General features: G+C 36.8%; 1 protein-coding gene across 1 annotated transcript in view; it reads right to left on the bottom strand.

The window, feature by feature from the left end:
• Positions 1 to 27481, bottom strand: part of MAN1A2 (mannosidase alpha class 1A member 2) — a 155008-nt gene that overhangs the window by 46228 nt on the left and 81299 nt on the right. Inside the window, exons 6-8 of the mRNA XM_026104860.2 lie at positions 12428 to 12522; positions 9070 to 9193; positions 8543 to 8636 (exon numbers count right to left, since the gene is read on the bottom strand). Coding sequence (XP_025960645.1) covers positions 8543 to 8636; positions 9070 to 9193; positions 12428 to 12522 — 313 coding nt within the window. The remainder of the gene's footprint in view (positions 1 to 8542; positions 8637 to 9069; positions 9194 to 12427; positions 12523 to 27481) is intronic.

Raw genomic sequence — 27481 nt, 5'->3', positions numbered from 1 at the left:
TACTCCTGAAACAAATCATTCTCGCAGTATTTCATATCCAAAGCAAGGTGATTCTTGAGATTCTTAACTGTACCCTTCAAAAACTTTAATCTGGGCAGACTCATATACTATTCCTAATCTCATTTAGAAACCATTGAAAGATTTCTGTCACAGCTTTCTTTTTTTTTTTTACATCACAGCTTGAGGCAGACACAGAGTATTTCAGCTGGAAGAGCTGAAGTTTGGCAGTTATAACAAATTAGAAACACAATCAAATAATGAAATGTGTTAAGCAATCTTAACTGTAAGTGCTACTGGTTTCTTGTGCAATAAAACTAAGAAAAATTACTTCCTGGAAATGTAACGATGTGAAACAAATTATCAAGCTAAAGATGAAAATCCTCAAGCTGACAAAATTCAAGTATCAGACACTAGAGCATATGCAGGGACAACAGAAAAAATTTGAAAGAGACTGTCAAGTAAAACTAGGCAAGCTATTGAATATACGTAGGTAATTCAAGTTATGAGAACCAAAATGCATCTTCAAACTGGATATAGTTTATGATTCTATAATGTCAAAGGATTTAGTACCTTACAACAAACTCTCCTTTCACATTCAAGAATTCATAGCTGGAACAAATACTTTCTTTCATATTCATACTTCCCTGAAACTTCAAAATATTCCTGCTATTATTTATACAGGCAGTCTATACAGTTTTATACAAGCAATGCCTTACCACTAACACAGACAGTTTTAAGACAAGAAGAAAGTAACTTTTTCACATCACTATTACATGAACTACATTTTCTTTTTCTTAGTGCTTATGACAACCAAACATGGTGTAATGAACTAAAAGTACAAGGGGATTCTATATGTAAAAATGAAAATGCTCAGTTTGGATTTTCTCATATACACCACAGAGGTACATCACTTTCAAGAAAGGTTACCTGTAACTAGGGTTTCTCCAGACCTCCCAATTCTCACGGGTTAAGTACAAGACTTGCTCAGCAGTGAAGCATGGACTGAGACAGAACTATAGAGCACTCCACATTTGCACTGCATTCACCATAGTGTCTCTCTCACTTTTTGACCACGTAGGCCAAACAGTTATACAGCATATCTGCAAAGATCCAGCTATGTCTTCATTTGGAACTCTAAGATGGGAAGTGGGATTTTACCTCACTGCCACAGGACAGTGCAGCTCCTAATGAAGTATCATGATAAGAAGAACCATCAGGAAGATGCATCTCCCATCCACAGAATAAAACCACAGACTCTCCCCCTTTATGCCACCAAACAGGAAACATATCTCACGGGAACACCAGAAGGTGCATCTCCACACATGACTCAGAAGGTGAAGTCTCGCATGGTGAAGACAGAATGATAAGAAATGAACTATCACGTGTCATCTCAAATCTATTAGTGATTTAGGGAACACAGTCTATATAATTATAAACATAAATGGGAAGCTGGGCAACTAGCTAAGTAATACAGAAGGAATAAAATCAAAACAAGTAATGGTAGTAAGCCTGTAACAAGTTTGCAATAGGACTCTGATAGGCTCAGGAAATGAATGAATCAAAAATGGTTCAAATAACATAGTTAAAGTATCTGGGGACTCTACTACAAAAAAGTCAATTATTAAAGAAATCTGAGATTCAACAGCAATTCAGACTTTAAAATCTCACAGAATATGTGTTGAAGGATACACTTTTAGTCCCTAACCATTTTAAATTAGCCGCCTTCAAGGTCAACAGTTTAAACTCAAAAATATTTTGGATTCTGTGAAGACAGACTAATTTACTGGATTTAAATGAAGAAAACAAATTTTAAAGCTGTTGTGGGACAGATTTCAAATTCTAGATATTGATTTGTCCCCACTAAAATCATGGTTTATTAATATTAGCATATCAGGCTCTAAAGTATAGTTCAGTGGTATAGCAAAATAAAATATTAATCTTTTTTTCCACAGCAGTATACATAAATACTTTCAGAACCCAGTTAAACCATGTCCAAATGCTATCTTTAAGAATCTCTTTATATAGTCTTTCAAATGCATAATTTCCATAGATGTTTAACCTTCCAATAATATTAAAATCTTTAAACACACTAAACAAAGCTTTTGTTTAGCTTTTTCATCATCTTGCTCAACAGACCAGCAAAATGTCTTAACCTTGTAGGCTTACAAAAACATATCCCCTGCAAAGCACAGCTCTGCTATATTTCATTAAAACAAAGTTTTATCAGATTAACTCACTCTTGGCTTCTACTGAATAATCAAATTGGAACGCAAACTTTTCTTGGAACATAGATAATTACATCTGTACATGGTTGTAAAGCAAAAGCAGGAGGGGAATTCCCCATCCGAGATTAGACAGAGTGTTTGACATTCAAGACACGTACACGTTCCCGAAATATGGAACAAGATAAGAGTATGTTGGGGGAAAAAATTAAGGAAATCCACCAAAACAGCAAAGAAAATTATGCAACTGAGACCCACCACCCTGGGTGGTCTTTCATTATACAACTGAGACCCATGCACCCAAGTGCATGCATGTCTACTGTTGGAAGCCTACAAATTACCTTTTATTTTAATTCATTCTCAACATAATGAACTAAAAGCAGATTTGAAACAAACAAAAAAACCCCCAAACACTTAGAGCAACTCACTTCACTTCCATTTAGATCATGGATGTTTTGCCAGGACTTGACCTTATATTTCAGAATGTCATTTTTCAGGACTCTTAGCACTGCTGCTTTCTCAGTGCTGCCTAGAGCAGGTAGGGGTATTAACAGATATAATTTAAAAGACTAGCTCTGCTGGAGGGGGCCTAGTAAATAAACAAACAATTGAAGGGTATGAAAGCAATGCGAAATACCTTCATAGTAAAGAAGAACACTAACAGCTTCAGTCGGCAAAGTATCTTCCAAAGTACTGTATTATGCATTTTCTGATGCTAGCATCTTTGTCACTACCCATACCTAAAGTATCAACCTATTAATGTATAATGTAATCATATTTTGAGCTTCCATTTTATCTGTAATATTCTTTTAATCTTCTGAAAGACCACTTCATTCTTCAGTAGTATTTGTTTCAGCCTGCAACCTGCAAGGTTTTTAATCTTCCAGAGGTGGATGTAAAGACTGAGAGTAAGGGCTTCTTGCTCAGTTTTAGTAGTGAAAGTCCAGATAATTGAAATCAACAATGATTTATCTATCAATCTTTGTAGCACCTTTGAAAGTTTGCATTCAGGAGAGAGACACTCTTCCTATATTTTAAATAGAGTTCACAGTGCTAGTACAGTACCCTTCAGTTAACATGCTGATTATTCTCAGCATTAGAACTAAAACATGTAAGGACATGCAGAATCTGAGAGAATCTGCTTCATTAAGTTACGTGGTTAAGGACTATTCAGTACAAAAGAAAAAAAAAAGAAAATTGATAAATGAAACACAGAGACACACAAACATTAATGAGCAGGTGATAACAGACAGCAACAAAGACCAGAACTCTTCAGTCACTGATTGATGGGCCACTAAAGGAACTACTCAGACACAGAAGGTCAACCCAAGCTTTGTCACTGGTATTAAGTAGGAAACATGATTATCATGAGTGTTATGGGCTATTTGAGGGCACTTGTAGGACTGTGCAAGACTTGCGTAGGAGCCAGCAGAAGGGGCATCTGGGATTATGCAAAGCTTATTATGTCATGTTTAGGAGTAGTGCTAAAGGTCGGGAAAGGGAAGGATTAGGATGGACTGGGGAAGAACAGGCATGGGAAAATGGAGAAGAGGAGGGTTCAATGGGGCTTGTCTGAGCTGCTTCTTGCCAGCTACTTTTCTCTCCAACTCACACAAACTGAAACCCCAAGACAGAAGTATCCTAAATGACTTGTTCCTACTGGACCATCGCCCTAGTCCGTAATTAGAAATTGAATCTGTCAACATTCTTGTGGGCATAAGAGCTCTGCCTTCTAACTAAAGCCCCAACTGTATGTCTGTCATGCCACTCGTGCTGTAATAATGCCTGTACAAATATTTAGTCTATAGATGACATTGTTCTCCTCCTCCTGTTTATAACAAACTCTGTTATAAAGCACTCGGAGTCCAGTTACACACAATTTTCTTGTGAAGCAATTCCACCGGAAATTACGGAGATGATGAGTGGCCAGTAAGCAGGTGACCTGACAGTTTTTACAATTGGGTTTTATGGCAATCAAAGGGAAAGGAATGATATAATAGAACGGTATTTTCTGTTGCAGCACTACCTGCTGAGTTTCTGGACCCCAGCTCCTGCTTCATGAAGCAGATAGAAGTGCTAAGTAAAATACGAATAAGAAAAATAAAAATAAGATAAATAAAATAAGAAGTTTCTACTCAGAAAAATGTAAATATTAAAAAACATGTCTACAGATGATATTCATTTGACACTAAATCATTGTACTCATCTCAGCAACTTTTCAAGAACTTGGCAGCCATGGTCATGTTCTTCTTGGTGAAACCATTTTCAGTAACTGATTGGTAAGTTACTTTACTGATTATACCTTTGTAGGTTTGTAGGGAAATATTAAGATCGGTATGAGTGAACTATGAATGGAAATGTGTGCGTTTGTAAGCACCAGAGGCAACAAGAGAACAAAGGGTCAAAAGGATGGTCTGCCTTAAGGATACTATGTCCCAGGACTCTGTGCCTAGGACACTGCTGCCCAGCAGTGAAATTGAGAAATGTGCTGTTTCTGTCAAGGCCAAAAGGCCCGCACCCCAATAAGACCGTAGCACAGATGACTTATCAGCAGAAGACTCTGCATTCTAACAGCAGGATGGCAACAAGGTTACAGCATATTACATACACCACTGTTTTTCCTGCTTGCCCAACAAGAGAACAGACCATGGACATACGTTTTAAAGATATATTCAAATGAAGAAAAGCAGACAACATTCAGCAACCTGGCCTAAGATTTCTGAAGGTTAAAGTTAACAAGATTCTGAGGACAAGTACAAGCCCATAAAAATTGATAATCCTTAAAAGGCAGAAGAGTTCTGTCCAAAAACTAGCTCATTGTCATTCAAGAACCCTCGAGATGTGATGAGGACTGGAGAGCTAATGTCCCTTGTCTTGTGTCCAGACCACTGGACACACATGTCTTGGTATGACAGTGTGAGTGAATTAAATTTATGACAGAATGCATGCAAGTATGTAAAATCAATTTATTTTATGATTTTGTAAATAAATATCACCCTCCCCTACCATAAGATCTTGGATTGAATTTTATGACACTAATTTTCCTACACCTACCCAACACCAGAAGCTGAGGTATAAATTTCTCATTTGTGAATTAAATCCAATCCCTTTAAGGTTCTGATGGACAACACAACATTTAGATTCTGCAAAATCTGAGACTTAGAAAAAAGACAGTATGTTATTAGATCTCACACATGCTAAGAAGTTACTTCTACATGTTGACACCTAAGGTTTGTTTGACATCTCTTGCCTGGAAGGCAGAGGAAGGAACTGAAAAGATCATGCTTGCACATGGCAGCATAAATTACTGCACAGATCTCCAGAGCACAGGGGAAGGAGAAAGGAAAGATTTCTAAGTGGGATGTTTCAAAGGCACATTAGTCGCTCAAGCAAACACTTAATACTTAGGATTGCAGCTCAGAGAAGATGCAATCCTTGATTTTTCTCATTAAGTACAGGATGTGCCTAGGATCCTTATGCAAATATCTCTGGCCTCTTTTGAGAAAGTATCAAAATGCCGTCAGCTCTTTCCACTAAATTCCTGTTGCAAGTGGAGATACATCCAGCTCCCAGTCCTACAGGTCCACACCAAGACCACAAAAAGCACTGGAGGCTTCTCTTTGTTTCCACAAATCTGTCTTGAAACAGGAATTGGCTCTGAGTGTTTAGGTTTACTGACCAGCTTGTAAGAACAAAATTAAAGAAAAATAATAGAAGTATATCTTTTTTCTATTCAAATCACATATATTAGTCTTCTTTTTTCAAATACTTTAAAAGCTATTTGTAAAAGACAAAACATAACTAGGAAGAAAATCTTACCTAAAGGGACTCTTCCATTATGTGTTTTGTATAATAATCTTTGGATGATCAACTGGTAGTAATAACTTTAGTTAGTCTATTTCATTATATGCACATCACAGATGTCATTATTACTTTGAATACAATACCCACCACTAGAATGTTATATTTCAGCTGAGTCCCATACATCTTCAGAAGTCTACATATACATGTGACAGATTTATTTAACCTATTTCATTTTACCTCTCATGAATTAGTTGGAAGATCGTACAGATTAAAACGAAAACCCTAACTGGAACTGAGCCGAAGAAGTCTGATGAGAAGAAAAAAAAATCTATTTGACAAAAGAAAAAAAAGAAAACTCAGAAAGGTCAGAGCCGTAAAGTTACATGTATCTAGGCAAATAAAGGGTTCTAAAATAATTTTCAAAACCTATCTGGAGAAAGTAGTTTGTAGAACATAAGATGTACTAAACTAAAGGTCACGGCAGAGATGAAAAGGCCAGTTTTCCAGAAGCTGAAAGAAAAGAAGTTGTAATTTGCTACTCTCTTTATTGTCTCAGCCTTTCCAGCACTAAAGCATATAACAAGCCAAACACAATGCTCTTTGCAATTATCTTCTGAAGAGGACATAAAAGCCTATCCTGTGCTTTATATCAACAACATGAGTAAAGTCAGTAACAGTATTTACAGACTCTGACATGAGTCCTCTAGTGAACTGAGAGCTACTGAATGAAGGTATCAGCCTTACTTAACTGACTTCTGTGACGCAGGATATGATCTCTGCAACAGAATCAGAAGAACAGAACTGCTGTCTAAGCCTCAGCTGTTCCAGCTCATAAATCCAGTGCCTTGGTGCATATGCACTTACAGTAAAAGTTACGTTCTTAAATTTCTGCAGCTGGATTCGCTGAGGAGTGATCTATCAGAGCTCCAACAAAGACAGTGTCTCATTGTTCCATTCCATTTCTTAGCAGGAAAACAGAACTATGGATTTGCATTCTTTTGTCCTCACAAAACTTTTCAAAATAGGTTTATGAATGTTTGTAGCATTTGGGGATCTTAGAAACTCTATCAGAACATCTTTATCTGCATTAGGAACCTTATTCGCCTGAAAAAAAGGTATCTGCCAACATCCAAAACAAATTCCAGGAAATACATTTGTGGCTAGTGAGCAGCACAGAAAAATTAAATGTACTTCTTTTCATCCTAGGAACTTAAGTCTCATCCTGAGTCTTAAACTCTACTCCCAAACATATTATCTTTCAAAATTCATCAAAAAGTGTCCAACCTCAATCAATTGTCAGCAAAGTTAATGCTTCCACTGTTTACTGTACTTTTATTCTCAGTGACCAGGATTATTTCCTTGCCCAGAGTTGCTAATACTGAGCACTATTACCAAAACAAAGATAAAAAGCCCCTAATCTTGGTGATACACCAGATTACACTACTTTTGATGAAAATAGCAGAAGCAAGTGGTTAGGAACAGGAAAAAGGAACAGAAAAAAATTATTTCAGAACAAAAATGTCAAACTGTCTTTTGAGTAAAAAATAGATGAATATTTGTATTGACCTTTGACAGCCACTGCAATTACAACTGTATTCATTTCCCTCATACACCAAACTCAAAATCAAGAGCAAATCCTCAACTTGCAAGTCCAGAACATGCAGTGCTGGATATTTACAGCCAACCATTGAAACCGCCAAAACCTGCCAACTGTGTCAAAAAGGACAAAAATTGACCACCTTGCTCATTTTCCTTAAATACATTTGCATTTATAAAATAAAATGAAATAGTAGCCTTTAGAAAAAAGAATTCTCTTTATCACAACCACTATGAAAGCACTAAAATATTCAACTTTTCTTGTAGGAATCACATCAAGAAAAGGAATCATGTTTGTATCTTCGTGTTTTATCTCTCCACTTACACTGCCATCAAAACCAATTTCTTATTTTCATTCCAAAGCTGTTTTTTATGAGTACACATTGATACAAGAAGGAACTACAGTAAGATTCATCGTGTTGTTTCACATACCTTTAAGTAAAAGAATGATGTTTGTAAACTTCAGTCCCTAATGAGGGGGAAAGCCCTCAAATTTAATCACCAAAAACATGCATTGCTTCTAGTTACCTGCAAAAAAGTATTCCCACAAACAGTAATTCACTTCCCAGATGGCTTGCAGATGAAAAAACAGGAACAAAAATCAAAACAAGAAAACTATTTTTCAGTCTCATCCTTTATTAGTGAAGATTTTATTGACTGATACAAGTAAAGGACAGGCATCAGATTTGGTAGAAAGCTGCTTTCAGAAAGTACCATAAAAAATGAGTTGCATGACTTCTGAGAAGGGTGATTGGCAAAATATGGTTTCAGGAAGTCTCAAGTCTAAGTAATCCTTCTACACTTCATATTTTCAAGCAATGCTGCTCCTTCCCTACAGAATAAATTTTCTGATTTCCAATTCAGCAACATAGTAAGAAGTGGAGCTTTAATTATAAATAAAGAAAATAATAAATACTTACGCTGACCCCATCGGCCTGTTCTTGGATTCAAATAATTCGGATAAAGTCCATTAGGACGATCCATTTTTTGAAGTAACTTCCGAATGTGCATAACCTAAATTAAATCAAGAATCAGGATCACCGCTAACAACTTTCATCTTTTCTCTGTCCATAATTAAAACTAGTCCTTTTTTTTTTTAATAGCAAATTTTCTTAATCTGACCATAGAAGCTCTTTTGAGGGCTTCCTGTAGATTAGTACTTTTTTGTTTTTCAAAGACTGCTCAGAAAAATGTGTTTTAAAATTCTAGTTTTTAAATATATATTGAAACAAATAAGAAAGTTTTGTTGACATAAATTTCTATTTGAAAAATTCATCTATTTTGGTACTAGAAATAGAAAATAGGAAATAATTTACCTGCTACCAAAAATGTAAATAGAATCTAATACATTAGAAAATGCAATATAGAAGGCATTTTTATTCAATGCAATTTATGATAAAACAGTATAAAAGAATCTTGTGTGACAGAAAAATTGAATGAGACCCACCTTGTTGTAGTATACAGGGTCCCCAGTCAAGTAGCTGAGGTGGACAAATTCCATATGCAGAGTACCAAACTCTGCCAGGATGCTGCTGCCTGCAGAAGCCCAGCCCCAGTTTCGACCCACACCACTAAGTTCCAAGAAACATGTATAAAAAGGAGAGTAAAGAATAAAAAGAACAGATTTACTGTGCATAGCTCTAGTAAACAATCACAAGTCAAATTAAAGAGGTAATACATAACAAGATATTAATCCACACTTAGGATTACAAGAGCTGTGGTTTGATTGGTTAGTTGATTGGTCCCGTTTTTTTGAAAAAAAAAAAAAGAAAAAAAAAAAAAAAGATACCACAACCTCAAAAACAGAAAGTCCTATGACTAAAGGATATAACATCTTGATGTCATAGAAGTGTATTTTTACACTGGGCCCAATCTCAATTGTTGTTTATTGATAGTACATTCCTAAGATTAAGCATCAAAAGCAGTATCAGATGAGACAACTATACTTGCACATGAGGTAGGATTAGCTTCCTCATTCTGTCAAATATCTGCTATGTTCCCTTTACTCATGTGGGACATGCTAAAGTCAGCATTAGATGCTCAAGCAAGATGGGAGCTGGCCTTATCTGCATCTACATAGAAAAACTGTATGTTTACTGTAGGCATAATATTATGAGTTCTTTAGACTCCGATAAAGGATCAACAGAAAGTATCATATATGATTCGCACTCTAAAACTTATCATCTTGGAAAATGTTATAACTCCTAAATTACCTCCAGTTTAATCTAATTTGGGAGTATCCACCACCTTCCAGGATAAGGTCTTTTAATTCATGACGTTAAACTACATTTTCCTGGAGATGACTTCTACTTCTTCTCATACCAGATTTCAGTTGGAGGTTATGTATAAGACTAGAAACAATGAGGAATGCCTTATTCATTTCTTAAATTTTATATTAGAAAAAGGAAAAAAAAGTAAGAGAAAAAAATGTGGTAATGTAGCAGTACTTGTAGCTCTCACTTGAGATAAAAGAACTACTTTATAAAATGCAAAAACCACTGTTTACAGAGAATACAGAAAATCATAGCCTGTCTTAGGTTTTTTTAGTACAGCTATCATAAAAAGGGAAAATCAAGTGTTTCATAATGAATACAAAAGCTAATAAAACAAAAGTTACCATTTTCCAACCCTCTTTGAAGTCTTGTCTTTACTGCATGTCAGCCTCACAATATATGTTCAAATACACATGTGCTGCTGTTCACTGCCTCCCTGCATGCCAACCACTTTATTTTCTCCTGTGATGCAAACTGGTTCTGTACATTACCAAGAGATTAACACAGTAAACGCGGACAACTATAGGCACGTAAGGAAATTCTGGCATTCCAATGCTTGCCCATTAGCCTACTGGGAACCCACCCTTACTACTGCCTTCCTGGCGCTGCTGTGGTGACTGACCTAAGGGATCTATGTCCATACGTTCCTGCTCAGTATCCATTCGTGTCAGGCTTGCAGCTTCTTAAGCCTTATCATCTATGATGTTTGAAACAGGGAATCAAATGCACCTGCTGCTGATAAAGTATTACCACCTGCCTATTCAAACACACTGGCATCATGGTGCAGACTCGGCTCAAACAAAGCAAAACCAAAAACTCATTTGTGCACAGAATTTCAAACTGTATAAAACCACAGGAAGAACACAAGACTGAGTAAACCACAGTGCAGTGCAGGAAGCATGTACAGAAATTTAACCCAACATTAATTTTACAGAGGTCCAATAAATGGCCTCAGAGGTAAAAGCGCAACATACACCAAGCAGAAAAAATGTGGGCAAGGGTGGTGAGGCCCTGTGTCAGGAGAATGCCAAATGACAGTTCCATGGTCTCCATCTAAGTCCTGAAAGCAAAACATGAAATGGTCCCAGACCACAAAAAGGCACATGAAGTTACTGCTCTCAAAGTAGTTCTATATCTCTTCATATTCTAGCAAAGCACAACAAACATTTCTCCTAAAAAGAAAACATTTTTTAACGTTCCTATTATTGATTCTTTAAGTACCATTTTAGATAGATTAAAAAAAGGATGTTCCTCTTGTTTTTTGAAGCAAGTACATGTGTAATCTAGGAAAGTCAAATTAAAGATTACAAACTCAAAATGTTAAGACCTAGAAAAACACAGTTAGGAGAACTGAACTGCTTAACTGTCTTGCTAATGACACCCAAAGGAAAACCACCACAATATGCAACAGTATTAGCTAACATATTTAACAGTAAGTTTATGCACAATGTCAAAGTTGGTGAAGAATTATTATTTTGGTGAGGCTTTTTATAAATTTCATCTTAACTCTGAACTTCCTGTATTTATAATTTGGTTTTTGAATACTCAAAACTCCACTATTTATTACTTCAAATTGCTAAAGTGTATTCAAAATCTAAGCTGCACCCTAACTCAGCTATTAAGAACATAACAAAAACTAAAAATGCTCTCTCAAAAATTTGAGCAAAACCCCAGTATTGCACAAGCAATACAAGATAAATTAGCTAAAAAATGTAAAATTTAAAATTTGCTAGATAACTGCTCAAAGAACATGCTGACCACATCACTTTCACTTGGCAGAAATAACAAGTATTTCTAAGAAAGTTAAGGAATTACTTCACTAAAAGCTATGATCAAAAGAAAGAGTCAAGGAGGTATTCGCCATACCCAACTGCTGCCATTATCAATGAAGAGGCAGATTCCTCCACAAGGCAATTCAGGTCACCTAAGTTAGGCCTTCTGACCTGAGCAACTATTTAGAGGAGCCCCTCCATCTCACACTGACCAAAGGAAATGTAAACATGCTAGCAACTTTATCTAGGCTGAACAGTAAAAGGGAGCAATACCCTTCAAGTCCCATCATCTTTTCAAACATCACGAAACTCATGAAGGTAACATAAAGCTCATACAATGCATAACCCCAGAAAGTTTAACCATGGCCTGCAAACATTTTTTGCTTTGTGCAATATGAATGTGCAATTTAGAATGACTAAAGGACTAGTGATTAAGTCCTAGGGCAACAGATGGCAAAATACACTGGATATGTTCTCCTGATGCATTGAATTCTTATTGCAGAGTGAGGAAAAAATCATGGTCACAATTTATCACAGTTAATGAACTAGAATGCTCTGAACTCTATTAAAATTATTCTGAAGTGCCAGGAATATCAATTTGTCTGCAAATTCTACACTTCCACTACTCCAAAAAATTGTTATGTGCCAATATCCATTATAAGTTGGGGGGGGCAGGGAGAGAGAAAAATTAAAAAGAAACACATACACACACACACACTCCCCCTTCTCCTTCCCTCCCCCCCAAAAGAAAATCCATTACCTTTTCAGATTCACCATTGCCCATGGTATACCTGTAGGTGTGTTGAAGGCTGGAAGAAGTTTTCCTGCCAGCTGCACTGCTTTGATCTTGAAAACCTAAGACAGTAGGATCAATTGCAGATAGTTATAAATTCTGATTTATCTCCAAGAACTATAAAGACTGTGGAATTTCCTTGCCCTGCCCAGCCCATTATATTAGAAAAACTTTTACATTGTAAAATATATATTAAGTTCTCATTTATTTTTCATTTGTTCACTTTACAAACTTCACTAAGATTTGAACATGAAAAGAAAACTTGTCATGTTAATTTCTTTGCTACTATGCTCACCAGCTTTGGTATTTAGGTTCATATTAAAGAGTATCTTCCCAACAGCTCCCTCCATCAATACTAGGAATTTCCAGCACTTTCTAAAGCAGTCTTTAAACTATACCTTGTATTTTGGAGCTAAAAGCAACAGAAAACTTTTCTCCCCCATATATGTAAGTATTTTAACTTTTACAAACTTCTGATCTCCTTCATGTTACATATACACATATTTTATATATAAACACATACATAAATATAATGCAAACAGAGGTTCTGCTTTTTCATGAGCATTGTCTATGCAAACACATATATATGCCAAGTTTCCTGTAGGTTTTCTGTCACTGATAACACATAAAAAATAATAATTTGGGGCTTAATCTCTGCTCTTAAGTCTGATTACTCCTAGAATTTCTTGACAGGACCAGTTCTGTTTCATTTTTAATGTAGTTTCTCATGTCTCTGAAAAAAAAGTTGACTAATACTTCTTTCTTATGAGTGGAGCTATTAAGACCCACCTGCCAGTAAGAAATTTATCTACACCTTCATATAGTGTTCAGACCACCTGAATTCATTTATGCTGGGTCCTGCAACTTGTCATACTACAATACCAACTGCAGACACCACAGCAGACTCTGCTGTTTGACTTTATTTTATGATGCAAACTTTCCTTCAGTTCTACCATCTTTGCTTCTACTGGTTGAGAGTGCTCCAGCCACCACCATAATATTTAACCCAGACCAGATCAGAACAGGTCTACAAAATCATTATTCTCAAGGAACCACTGAATCCCCAGAGCCCAAATGTTCCAGCTTGAATTAAGATCACTTCTGGCAAAGATGAGCTGGCTGTAAGAACCATAGGTATTTCTTGATAGCAACGTCAGTAGGCTTAAACATACAGAAATACTTTAAAAGTTGAAGATGATTGTCAAATATTCTCAACTCAGATAAAGCAGGAATGTTTACAGCAAACAACTGAGGCTTATCAAAAAAAGACTTCTGCCAGAAAAATTATCATTCCCAAAATATTCCAGACTGACAAAGCCTCTTGCTAAATTTGTACTGCAACCTAGTAAGCACAAAGGATACTCAAATCACAGTAAGCGTTCCTTTTTTCCTAAGCTATCACTGTGCTAGGCCCTGCCACCATTGCTAAACGAGCATCAAAAGCTAGATCCCAAAAAGCAAAAGAAACAGCTGCAATTTATTATTTGAGACTTCTGAGGATCATCAAATACAATATACTCCATTTAATTAAAGTCCCAAAGAGGAATAAAGTAGCATGATAGAAGTTTTCCTTTCCTAGGATAGGAAATCCTAGTTTTCCTAGGATAGGCATTGAATTCCACATTATATAAAAGAAAGCAAGCACTGTGTTACCAAGCTAATTATTTCATCTACAGCTCCAAGAAACAAGCAAACGGCAGGACAGACTCTTCCTTCTATGTTCTTTTTCTCTTCCAGATGAAGCCCATGCTTTGGAAAATACAGAGTAAAGGCATATAGTTTACAAGCCAGTGAGCCCTAGAGTTTTCAGACTTCCTAATTGTAGGAGACAAAGTTGTTGGTTTCTTAACTTCACAGCCTTCAATCCAAACACAGTTATACTAATTCCAGCAGAAAACTAAAAACTACTTCTTCCAACATGAAGAAATCTAGGCTCCACTTCTTTTCTGCATACTTTAACTACCACAGAAAAAGGGCAAAACAATATATCTGAAGCCAGCTGCAAAGGCTTTTCATTTTGAGAGAGCATCCAGGAGATCAGTAAAAAGAACACGGTGCTGGCTAATGATAACTAAGGAATCAGGAAACGCCAACTTAAATGTTGAAGCAAGTGCTCACTGTTAACTTACGATAAGAAATTTTCAAGTTGAAACACTGTAACCTTTCTTTTGTATTCCAAACAAAACTAGTAGTGTACTTCTGGAACACAAATCTGTAATACTCATATTCAGAGCCTATTGTTTATTAATTAAATGAGCAACTGGGAGACAGTTCCTTCTAAACCCATAGGAAGCATCTTTTCCAAAAAGGCATATTTGGTAGATCTCCATGACATAAAGCTGTTTTTACCAACTAGTTGCTAGCACACATTTTAACTAAGTCATTGTCATTATTCACTATATTTCTGCAAAAGTGTTTTCTTATTTGGAGATAACATCATTTCTCAGGTTGAAGGACTGCACAGACATATAATTAAAAGAGCTACCATGCCCCCCAAATAACATACCAGCTAAATGCAAAGCGATGCAACATGGACATGCTACAGAAGTATTGTTAGCAACTACTTGACCAATATTCAGCAATCAAGGGAAATAAGGAGGACTGTGAGAAAGCTTTGTTCATATGTAAAAAAGATTTCTCTGTTTTGTAAAGTCTAGAGCAGGAAAAGAGAAAAGATGCTTGTTGGAGAACCGGAAAAGTGAGCAATCAAGACTATCTTCATTTACGGTATGAAGGTGGGAAAAGACCAATATCTTTTGGAGATGACTAGTAAGGCATGAAATAGACAGGAAAGAATGCTAAGAATGACATCTAATTGTATTTGATGCATTGGAGAATGAAGAGATGCAAAAAAAGAATGTAAAGAGATGGATCTGAAAGCAATAAGCCTGGAAAAAGGACTTTTATAGAGGTATTCTAAATGAATTGTAAGATGGGATATACCTAAACTGAAAAAGAAGATACTGGAATGATCAGAATATAATTTGATGGAGTTGTGAAGTAACAGAAGCCTTATGGCTTAGATGATTTTTTTTTTTTTTTTAGCAATGATACTGACAAGAGATAGCCTTCAAGAAAAAATACAGAAATTTATTAGTAAAATTCACACAACACCCTGACTTTGAATAAAGGATCAAGTCAAAATAAGCAAGGTGGAGTATATATAAGAGGAATAACACGGGTGGAGTCTTCAGTAATTTGGGGGGGGGGGGGGGGAGGAGACCCTGAGGAGAACTAAAAACTCTGTTTTGGCCCAGTTGCATGAAAATTACCTGCTTCACATCCATAAATACACTTTAAAATTTCTTCCTGAAATTTCAGAGCAGGAAGTAGTAGATGGGTCAAGAATGGGCAATAGATTTATAAGTTTTGAGATCGGATAGAACCATCATGGTCATCTAAGATGAATCACTCTACAGTGCAGAGATAAAACTTCATCGTGTAATCTACAATGGAATTGAGACTTCTGGTTAAACTGTACGTAATTCAGAAAGAGATTTCTAGCCTGAATTTGTTAACTCCAGCTTTTGGATCCTGCAGCATCTGAAAACTCTACAGTTATGATTACTTGTTTGCATTACTCCTATTAATAAAAGATACTGAAACATTAGGATAAGAAATATTCAATTGGAGAATGCCCCCAAAAACATCCTCACTAGAAGAATTTTCCTAATGGCTAACTCTTTATGCACTGCTATCCAGCTTTTAAACAACTCAAAACATGTGACAATGATACATGGAACAAACTATAGTATTGGAAGCGGTTTTTAATGATATAACTATGTATAAAGTAAAGTTTGAGCTGATTTAAATATGCATGAATCTAAACCAGGACAGTTAAAGCTATGCAATCACTGTGCCAGTCATTTCAGAGTACGAGCAAGCCAGAAGGCCAGCAAGGAAGTCAGGGAGACAGCAATAACTACTAGTTCAGACAGCACTGTTAACAGTATCTGCAAAAACTTGCTGCAATTAGGAGTCTTCTGGTCACCTCTGTTGGGTGACCTAAATCAGGTATTCCTGATTTAGCATATAAAAGGTAAAATTGTACCTCTCTATATTCCTCTCAAAGACAGAATCCAAGGAAGCACTTTAAATGGCTGAAGACAAACATTTTCTTTCTATTAAGGTACCTCCCTACCTTACTACCATCTCAGAGTCCTACAAATACTTCACTACTGCTTCTGGATAATAAAATAGCCTAATGCTTGATATTATGTTTTTCTGTGCAGACTTGGGTGAAAACACAGACAGCTGCACAGGTTTTTGTCAGATCAAAGTGACTGGAAGGGCATATTTGGAGAGAGATGTAAAACCTAAAATCCAAATCAGAAATATGGATCACTCATTAAGATGCAAACCTGAATCAACATCTACAGACTAGCATGTCCAGCATGCCAGCTGAAAGGGCATATGAATCTTCTTCAGCCATTAAACTGATGCTTTACATACTGAAGCTGTGATCTCATAATATGAAGAGCATGTTTCTGAGACTGTCAATTCAATTAAGGCCAAAATATTCAGCAGAAAGCCTTAAAAATTAAGAAGATTCTTTAAAAGCCTTATCAATATACCCAGTGGCTGAACTAAAATGCAAGACTGTAACTTTTAGGAAAACTATATTGTGCTAATATAGCTGTTAGCTGTTCCCTTCCATTGCTATGGATGGCAAATAGTGTAGAATTGCCTCAATTCCTGCTTGCAAGAGACACAAATTAAAAGATTTTTTTACACAAATAATCTCTTTCATCTAGGTGCACAGATCAGATTTTGAGTCATTTTGTTAGAAAGTAATATATTCTAGACTTCTGCTTAATTTGATAATTACTACCTAGTGAGCATTAAGGTCATGGTGCAATGTGGCTGGTGCTGTAGGTAAGATGAGTTTTGATCCTGTAAACCACATCAGGCAAAATAGATATATTGTATAAGTTCATGAAAATCTAGCGCTCTCATGGTCAGTGCTACCATTACTACTAAATCCTACACACATCCCCTTTGAACAGTGAGCATGACATAAGACAACAAGGCAGGCCTATCTAACTAATGAATGCAGGTAAAGAATAGAGCATCTGACAACACCACTAGATTCAGGCCCTTCTTGAGGAACACGTTTGGTATTTCTTGGCCCAATTTAAAATAGGTATGTCTACCTCCAGAGTTAGGATCTGCAGTACTGAACTCTTCACAGGCCTTTTGTGGCTAACTACCCATTCAGTATCCAACTCGCCATGCAGAACTTTCTGCACGGATAGAGACAGAGGCTAGGGAAGTGATTTACTGCTGAAAATCAAGATAAGCAGTTTGGTAACAAAAAAAGATGACTACCTTGATAAACATTGTTTTATTACCTATTTATATAAATCACTACTCCATGTTGCTTAGGAAGAAAACGTGTGCATGCCAGCTGAACAGCTTTAAGTTCCAAAGGGATGCAACTCCCTTCAAGATTTTAGACACTTGGGTCTTACAATATTCCTAGAGGAGTTCCCTTGCAAGTACTGACATCCTTACATGCATCTGGCTAGCAAACAATGAAGAAATGGGTCCCTCTTTACACATTCAGTTCTAATAAATTCCACAGGTTTAACTAAAAAGCCTCTTGTGAGAAGAGGGAGATACAGTAAGATTCAGGTAATATCTCAGCCATCCTTGCATGAACGGAAAGCAGGAAACCACTTCAACTATATTTTACAGATGTTTGCCAGGAACAATTGAAGAGGTTTGTCACATCTAGAATTTGTCCTGTAGAATGTAAACTCACGCTCATGCAAGAGTTAGCATGGAAACTACTTTGCTGTCTTGATGAACGCAGAACAAGGACTTCAAGAACAACACTTTTAGCATTTCTAAAAGATTAAAAGTCTTTACATGAGACAAGACTTGCAATCGGATGCTTTCAGAATCTATGTTACTTTCTGTATGACAGAAAAATTAATATGCAAATGAAAAACCCAAACCAATCTCAGAAGTCTAAGACCAGAGCCAAAACAAAAAGAATCAACTTGAACCTGGACAAGGGGATGAACTGAAAATACCTCAAGTCTAAAATTCAGTCACAGTTCCTCCTCCTTCAGGGACCAAGAAATAATGGCAGGAAAGTCCCTTTTCTCTGAATTCTGAAGTCTCTCATTTCTTTGGCACCACCCATTGCACAGAGTCCTCTCAGAAAGTCTGTTACTATGGCATGATTACCATCACTTACCACCGAGCTTTATGAACGAGGCCGCAGTTTTTGGAACTAATCAGCTTCCACCGATCTAAGTGGAGTATCTAGACCAGGTCTCAAAGAAGGTCACATACAAGTAACTAAGACTACACTGTGAGGGCTCAATTTTATTCTCCTCTCTTAGTTTTGAACTCTTAAAGACATTAGGAACAGTTTTATGACATTATGCAAATATTTGAATTTGAGCAATGAAATGAAGATCTAAGGGTGATGTCACTCATCTTGTTTCTTTTTTAGCTGGTGCCCAACAGTACTAATTTAAACCTTAGCCTTTTAAACTATTACACTACAGTAAGGTTGGGGCACTTATATTAGGAAGACTTACACAGGCAGAGAGAAAGAAGTTGGGCTTAAGTCCTTAATCCTAAAAGTGTCCAAAATTTTAAAACACACTGCCAAATTCACCCAGATAGAAGTCTGGGTCCAATTACTTCTATTCATGAAACTATTGCTGCAAAGTCCTGCTATGCTGGGAGAATTCTACTCTCAGGAACAATGAGATTAAGCAAATACTTCATCCATAAATATTACATAACTTGCTGATTTACTGGTTTCAAGAACCAAAGAATGCTCCAAGGAATGTTCCCTCTTTCCAAAAAAAAAAAAAAAAATCCAGACTCCCCCCAAAATACCACCAATTCAACAAGCTTAGAAAAAGTCAACATTTATGAATGCATTGTGACGGCCTCCTTCTGTACCCATTCTAATCCATGGTTCTCTTTTCTCTTTACCCTCATGACTGTCTCTAAAGTCAAATTTGTTTCTTAGCACTAAAAGAAAAATGCCTTTGTAAGGAGGCTTTTGGAAACACCCATAGTTTTCACAACATACAGATTAGCTCCACATTTTGTTCAGCCAGTGACACTGCATAAGGGACTTCTACAAAGACTTCTATAAAAAGTTCAGGCTAGATACTTTTCTGAAAAATATGTTTTTGCTGACAACTCAAAACAATGATATAAAACCAAGAAAGGCTGTCCCCAGTTTTAGATGATGCATGAAACTACGTGATTTAACATTTCCCTCTTACCTTAAAATCAAGGCTACAGAGTCCTAGCTACCCTCAGTATCTGAATCTAGAGATTCAGAACAAAAGCACTCCGTAGCCCAAATGGATGCTTGCAAAAAATTTCTAGTATACTGCACCAGAATTATCCTGATTTCAAGTAAAAAGCTGCAATTACACTCAACATTCTACTATCTGAAGCAAAAAGCTCAGTAAAGCCCACAGAACTGTACAGAGCTATTCAATCACCTAAGTTTCCACACCTCTTCTTTCCTAGAGGCTCTAGACTGCTCTACAGTAAAAATAAAGGTCACGTTTCTTGGAATACTAAATATGGGAGCAGATAAAGCACTGGTAAAGAGATAATAAGAAACTACCGCATCGTATCAACAGATGTAGATGGACTAGACAACTAGGAAAACTATCTAGTGGTAGTTCCTAAGTTAGAATTGCACAGAAAAGCATTCAAATGCCTTCCTGATCTTACTGTCCAGCTACAATCTACAGTCTACAAATAAACAGAAAAAATAATGCAGAAAAATACTTAGACTGCATCAGTTAAATCCAGATATGCGCAAAAGAAACATGATCTGGTTGACTGCTACTTTCCCTATTTACATTTTATAAAATAATAATTATATAACCCAATTCTGCTTCCTAATTATAACACAATACTATGGTAGCTTCCTACCACGAGCAGGAAATGATTTGTAAACAAAATTCTTGAGTGATACCATCCCATCTGTTGTTTAAATTTTCCTAAAGCTGCTTTCCTGGACAACAGACATGAGGAATCTAGTTACTGCTGACTGAGGCATCTTAGGATCTAATAAAATATTCATCAGGTTTCACGCTAATGGTACTCAGAAAAACTCACATAGGATACGTAGTGCATATATTAACTTTTACAACTATTTGAGAATTTTACTCTAGAATATCTAAACGTAAAAATTCAGAATGTGTTAGACAACCAGCAAATCACATTTAAATTACCTGGCATTTGCTAAATTCTTGCTAATACTATCTCAAATTGCATAATTTCCATTCACCTCAATAGCCATATCAGTCTCCTTGTCCTGGGTTTCAGGCATATCAGAGCAGAAAAGATGCATCTTCCCCATTTTCAAAGCACCTTCAAATTCTGAGGCACTTTATACCCCACAGTCAACATCGAAGATCATTTAAATTCAGAATAAACGTCACAACGATCAACGCCTCCTAGATCTGATCATTCTAGGAAGATATAATGCACTGTTTCTCATCCCACCTAACAGAGCCAAAAAACACAGCAGTTTTGAGTTAGTACTCCCTTCTACTATTATTATTAAAAGCTGTTTTCAGGCCAGGCAATTTTTGCACTGTATCTTTCCTTCTTTTGTATCTTGGGTATCTCTGACTTCTTCCAGACTCGGTTTACGTGCACAAACAGTATTACACTGCCAGATTAGTTACCTCCGTAAACAAACTGTCTCAGGACTAGAAGCGATAATGTTGAATTTGCATATCATACCAACCAGAATTACTCATGCCTAAGCATGCTGCAAGGATGTAAGTAGGCTTTAAAAGAGACTCTCCTTTCAGTTGATTTCTCTTTACTGAGAAAGTCAGGTATGAGAACATGGAGAATGTCTCGCCTCTGGCTTAGATGCTCACTCACTAGTTGCAGGCAGTGAGAAAATGGGTTGATTTAGAGAGCAAGAAAGGTAATGGGGAAAGAAGATAAAATGTAACTGGATGGCCATTGGGAAATTGAAGAAAGTCATATCTAAAAAGCAAATGGTCTATTAAGAACCCTAAGGAATGGTTCTGAAGTCAAGTAATTAAAGTTGTTCCTGCAATTCTTATGAAAGCCCTTTTCACCCACTAAAAATAATCTACCTTCTCTGATTATTAATCTCTCTGACATTGGCTTTTTTGTAACATCTGCTCCTAATATGGTCTCCACTCATGTCAAGCACCTCCTTAATTTCCCACATACGTTTCTCTGCAACTTAGTCTTTTTGTCCTTCAGTTCTATGCTCACGTTATATCAGTTTCTCCTTCCTTTCTCTGCTCAATCATTCCTCTGCGTTTGTCTTTCGTTTCTCTTGAATGTCCTGCTAAGATTTCCATTTTAAATAATCTTGATTTCCTCTTTAAACTTTGCCAGGAATGACTCGGACCCCTTTAAACTTTATTTGTCTTCACAAAAAAGTTAAGCATAGATGAAATTACGTATCACTTCATGCTATGTGTACTCATTATACACACAGACTCCCTCCTCCCATTGGTATGACACGACAGATTAAAATACAAAAACCACAGACACTGTAGAAATAAAATATTCAAGGAAGTTACACAGCTTTTACATTTTCAGAAACTTAACTTTTTTACACAGTGTCAGGTGTATAACATTTCTCTACATTGCATCTGATGCAAGGGAGTATATTTAGTTGGGTTTTTTTTAACAGCTGAAGTAAACTGGCTGTTTTTCACACATTTACAGACATATTTAGCTTATGTACGATTAACATATACATTAGGAGCAGGCACTGACAGGACTGATATAAGACTAACTGGCTCACAGATCACCTAGGTCACCTTATATTACCCTTCTTGAATATGAATGTAACATTTGTGTTCTTTTGGTTCAGGCACTTACCTGCTGGTTTATACTTAAAAAAAAATGTTACTAGGCCAGAGATCTTCTTGATCATTCCTGTAAAGATACTTATCTGCTGATTTTTCAATTCATGAATGGTAATTCAGCACCACTGCAGATGTTGTTTAGCATCTTCTGGGTTCCTAACAGACTAGGAGAGCTCACCATCTCTGCCATGTGATAGGCACACATACCCTTAGAAGCAAGCTGGCTATTTTTAGTGGTTTTGCTTAGCAGTCTTCATAGCATTCATGGCATTTGTTTTGTTTTTCTCTCACAGTACCAAATATACTGTTCTTGTCTAAACCACTGGAATCAAGTAAGTAACCATTAAGGGATAACAGTTTTTAATATTCAAGCCCCTTTTTGAGAGGGAAGCCTAATAGCTAGCACTGAGTCAAAACAGGTTTCAAAAGGTAAAACCAGCCAAAGCTGCCCTGTTTTAAGATGTGATCAGGTCTGGAATTGTTTTTTTGTTTTGTTTTAAGATAAAAAGGGCAGCTTAAAATCCAACTGGAGGAACTGTATTTAAGCTGACAAAAGAATGCCATACTTCTTGTCAGAATGAGACCAAGCTTGAAAAACTCCAGGACAGAAGCTGACATAGGAGGAAAGAGCATAGAAATACTCAGTGGGTAGGAATTAACATTTCACAGTGTCAACAGTAATGCCAGTAAATGAATGTCTGGTAAAATAAAAGGTAAGTCACTGTGCTCACTGTTATTAATGCCGATCAGCATCAGTATGACTGTTAAGCTAGTGAAGAGGGAGCCAAAAATAGATGCTGTCATCAGGAGATATATGTGATGCAAGCAGTTACATGCAATCTCTTCTTTTTTTAGCTTTTATACCCCTCTATAGGAACATGACCAAAGCAACAGTTTTAAGAGCAGCTATTACTAAATATCTACTATATTTTCTATTGCTTAAACAGCTTATTTTTAAATTGTACCAGTCTAAACCATGTTACACCAATGGGCAAACTAATTTCCAGTCAGACTTAGAATAGAGGGGACAAAAACGTCATGAAGTCAGTTTTCCCCTCCTTCCTTTCTTCTTTGGGTGCCATGCAGAGCTCAGATGCAGCAATGAGTTGGGCTAAGTATCATTTTCCAGTCAAGAAAAGGTTTACCACAAGTCTGGTAAACAGAAAGCGCACAACGATTACAGACCGTACTGTAGTGGCTATGTATATGACAGTGCTTTAAAACTCAAGAGAAAAGATCTCGTTTTCATGGTTGTGTCATATTAGAGACCACTGAGCTATCATGACTACTTATGAATAAGCAACCCATCTCTTGGCAACAAACTGAAATCTTTATTAGATAGGACAGACACGATGAGGTTATCCTGTCTGAGATTCTAAACTTTCTGGCAAATTTAATTTAGATAAGCCCCTTCATAGGTACAGTCAAGATTACTGTGAAACCAGCCCACAAAATATGTTGTCTTGCTTACTGAAGACATATGCTTTACAAATTTAAGTTACCTGTAGGGCAGATCAGCTGGCACATATCAACATAATTTTACTAAGGATTTTTCCTGAACAGAAGAGACACCGCCTATCAGTTTCCTGGAAAAGGATTATTTTGATTACCCATTAATAGATATCAGGTACTCCACAGCCCTCGTTCTCTATTTGAAATGACAGATTTCAGGCTGAATTTATCCACGTAAGTGATGTTATCATCTTGCTCAGAAAGATATGTCATTTTGATTGTGGTTGTAAAAATGAGAAAAGACGATCATGTAAAAGAACTGCTTCATATCTAAGGCTGGCAAAGTAAACACAATAGATCATTAAGCTTTCTTACATTGCAAATGTTATAAATAAATAGCTTTGTTCAGTGAAAGTAAAACAATAAGCTACTCCTTTTATGATATTAATAAATCAGCAGTAGACAAGAACACTTTGTCGTAATGATATAAATGTCCTCCTGCCACTAACACAGAAATGCCAACAGAATAACGTTTGCTTTGTTTTCCTTATGTACTCCACGCAACAACTGACCCTCCATCCAACTCTATAAGGTTCCATAATTCCATTCGCTGTTGCTACCAGGAATATTTTATTTGCTGTTACCAATCACAGAATTTTGAGGATTGGTGAAGCTCTACTTCATGAGAAAACCAAGTAGTCAACATATAGCTTAAGGAAACCCTCCAGACAAATGCAGTTCATATCAGAGAAGACACCTAGCTATTTTATTTGCAAAATGGGGCAACTCCTGCTTACCCCACAAATCTCTTTATGGACAGCTAAGAAATGGAGTCTAGGCAAAACAGCAGCACTTATGAATCCCAATTCTCAGTCATCTGCTTTACAAACCAGAACATACTCAAAAACTGGAAAAAGCCTCAGAATCCTGCTGCAAACAGCTGCAGCTGAACTACTATGGAAAGGCCTAGGAGAAGGACCAGAACCTAAGGGGTTAAGTACTTGGGTTTATGCTAGACCCCAGAGTCAAATCAGGGTTTTCAGAAACCAGCACTAGCTACAGCATTCCTTTTTTGGTTCATCTTGCTTCAGAAAACATGTTGAATTTTCATAAGCATCAAGAACTAATCTGCAACTGAGGGCCATAGGCACTCAGAGTACTAACTTCTGAGAAGAGGGAAAGTTGAGCACATGCAAGGTTATGCTTCTGTCCACTGAAGCACCACAAACCATTGAATACATTCAGCATTTTATCCATAAACCTATCCACTACTCAGTTGCTGCTGCCTGAAGTTAGCATGGTAACACCACCTTCTCTTACAGGAATACTGTAAACCTTCATGGATGAACATTCATGGGATAATTACAAAGTATCATTGTACAGAAAAGATTAAGAATACTAAATTCATCCTGGGTACAGATATAGATAGGGGCTAAACAATCGCAGACCTGCCAAGTCTTCTGCACAGAAGGTATGAGCGATGACTAACTCTTCCCTTCTGCTCTCCCCTATAGCTGGACATTTCAGGCATTTGCAAGACAGAGCAATACCTTCTAAGCACTCCGTGACCTCCTGACCATTTCCACCTCAGGTCTGCAGTCAGAACAGATGAGTGGCTGTGGCACCACATCATAGTCAGCATGCATGCTTCTTCGAGGGAAATCCATGCTCAAAAGAATCACTTCAGAAGATGTGTTCTACAGCTGCATTCCCTAGTACCAGGCTCCTTTCAACATCACACAAACACACGTACAAGTATGCTACCATCATGTGATCCAAAGAACCAGATACCTCTCATACACACCTACCTGACAGGTTCTCATGCATGGGCAGCCAAAAAATGGAGAATTCTGCCCCTCTGATAAAATGCACCTGTGATACGGTTAAAGTAAAAGAAAACAAAACAGGGCAAGCATACCAAGACAAGCAGTGACTTCTTGAGGATCAGAAAAAACTAGGCCTACCCACTGAAACTAGAATTAAACAAGAAATGGTATAGACATATGTAAATAAAGCCTGCATCCTAGTACATATGTAAAAATACAGAATTAAGATTGTGAGGACATGTATTAATTACAAAAAGTCATATCAGGTTTAATAACATTTAAGCCAAAATTCCAGTCAAACATGTTATCAAGTGCTCAGAGTTATTCAGCCTGAAAAGGATCAGAGTTTCCCAAAGGCAAAGCTCAGAAGGACAAGGAAAACTCACACATTTAAAGAATTCATCTAGGTCTGCTAAAAGAACTTGTGAAAGCTAAAATCCAAATTAATACTGGAAAAACACAAAAAAGGATCAGCCAGTATGACCATACAACTTGAATTCTCTCCATGTCTGTATAGTGAGAAAAAATAGACATGCTACACTATCACATCTCTGTTTAAATAAATGTCATTTTTGTGCCCACCACTATTTTAAACAGGACTTGTATTAATTTCACTCCAATCCTCAGTATGGTTTGTACACTAGCGCTGATGCAGTGAAAAATTTCTATGAACAATGGAAATAACGGACAATGAATCTTTCCCTATTGTTTCTACTCACAATCATAATCAGAAGCTAAAAGAGCAAAAGAGCACTTAATTTTCCAGTTTTTACAGCATTTGAGCCAAATATTCCCCTTGCCAAAAGAACGATGCAACAAGCTATTGACTACAGGAAAATGGCTCGTGGAAATTATCATAATTCCATCATTGTCAGTTCTGTGCTTTGGAAAGGATATATGCATTTTATTATGACTAAGACGGTTGAAAGGGCTTAGATGGAGTAACATTAACTCTGTTTCAGGGTTACATATTTGAGAAATTGAAAACTGTTTTTAAGGGAGCAAGAAATGCAAGATATCACTGAAAGTTCATTCTTGATATTTATCAGTTTGATAACAGTCATTCCATCAGAACAAATAGAGAAATAGATCCACATTTCATAAACTGCAAATCTCAACAAACCAAAAGCACTCAGCTCTAAACTGATAAATGATGCCTTTTAAATTAAACCTGTTGCTAGGACATATTCAGATTAAAGGCACAGATGACTCGACTTAGTCTTCCAATTTACTTGCAGGGTATATAAAACCTGCTGATTTTGCATGAAGAAATTGGGAGTCAAAGACCAACCGGAAAGTATGTAAAGCACCTTTATAGTCAAAAGAACTAATGGGAGAGGGACCTTTCTATAAAGGTCAAGACAATTCAGAATTGTATGAATCGGAACACGTAGACAACATCAGCTAGATTATCTTCAAACAAGCATTGTGCTCAGGTATGCTCAGGAAAGTTCTGGCTATACCATAACACTCATGCTAGCCCCAAAAGCAAGATTAATAACAGAAGTTGATTACATGTCTATTCAATTAGTTACCCACTTAGTCAAGATAGGGAGATCCTGGCCAGCCCTTCATTTGGATAAAATCTAGGTACTTGAGAAGGGTCTGCAAAAGAAACCACATTATACCATATTCCTCAGTCTCTCTGGATCTGTGTTAATAACATGTCTCCGGCTGCTTCAGGCTTACAATAATTCGCATTGTGTGTCCTGCCTTCTACCTGGAGACAAGCTCCTAGATGTGCTTGCTCCAGATACTTTCTCCCAACATCAGAGTATTTGGTTTCCTGCACTGAATATACACAAGCTCTCTCTCTCAAGTTCTGACACACGCCAAAGACTGAGAGCAGAATATAAAGAGTGCCAGGAAAGAATATGGGA

Source organism: Dromaius novaehollandiae, chromosome 1 (genome assembly GCF_036370855.1).
Source record: "Dromaius novaehollandiae isolate bDroNov1 chromosome 1, bDroNov1.hap1, whole genome shotgun sequence".
NCBI classification, from domain to species: Eukaryota; Metazoa; Chordata; class Aves; order Casuariiformes; family Dromaiidae; genus Dromaius; species Dromaius novaehollandiae.
Note: the sequence above shows the minus strand (reverse complement) of the source record. Positions and strands in the feature narration are given on the sequence as shown.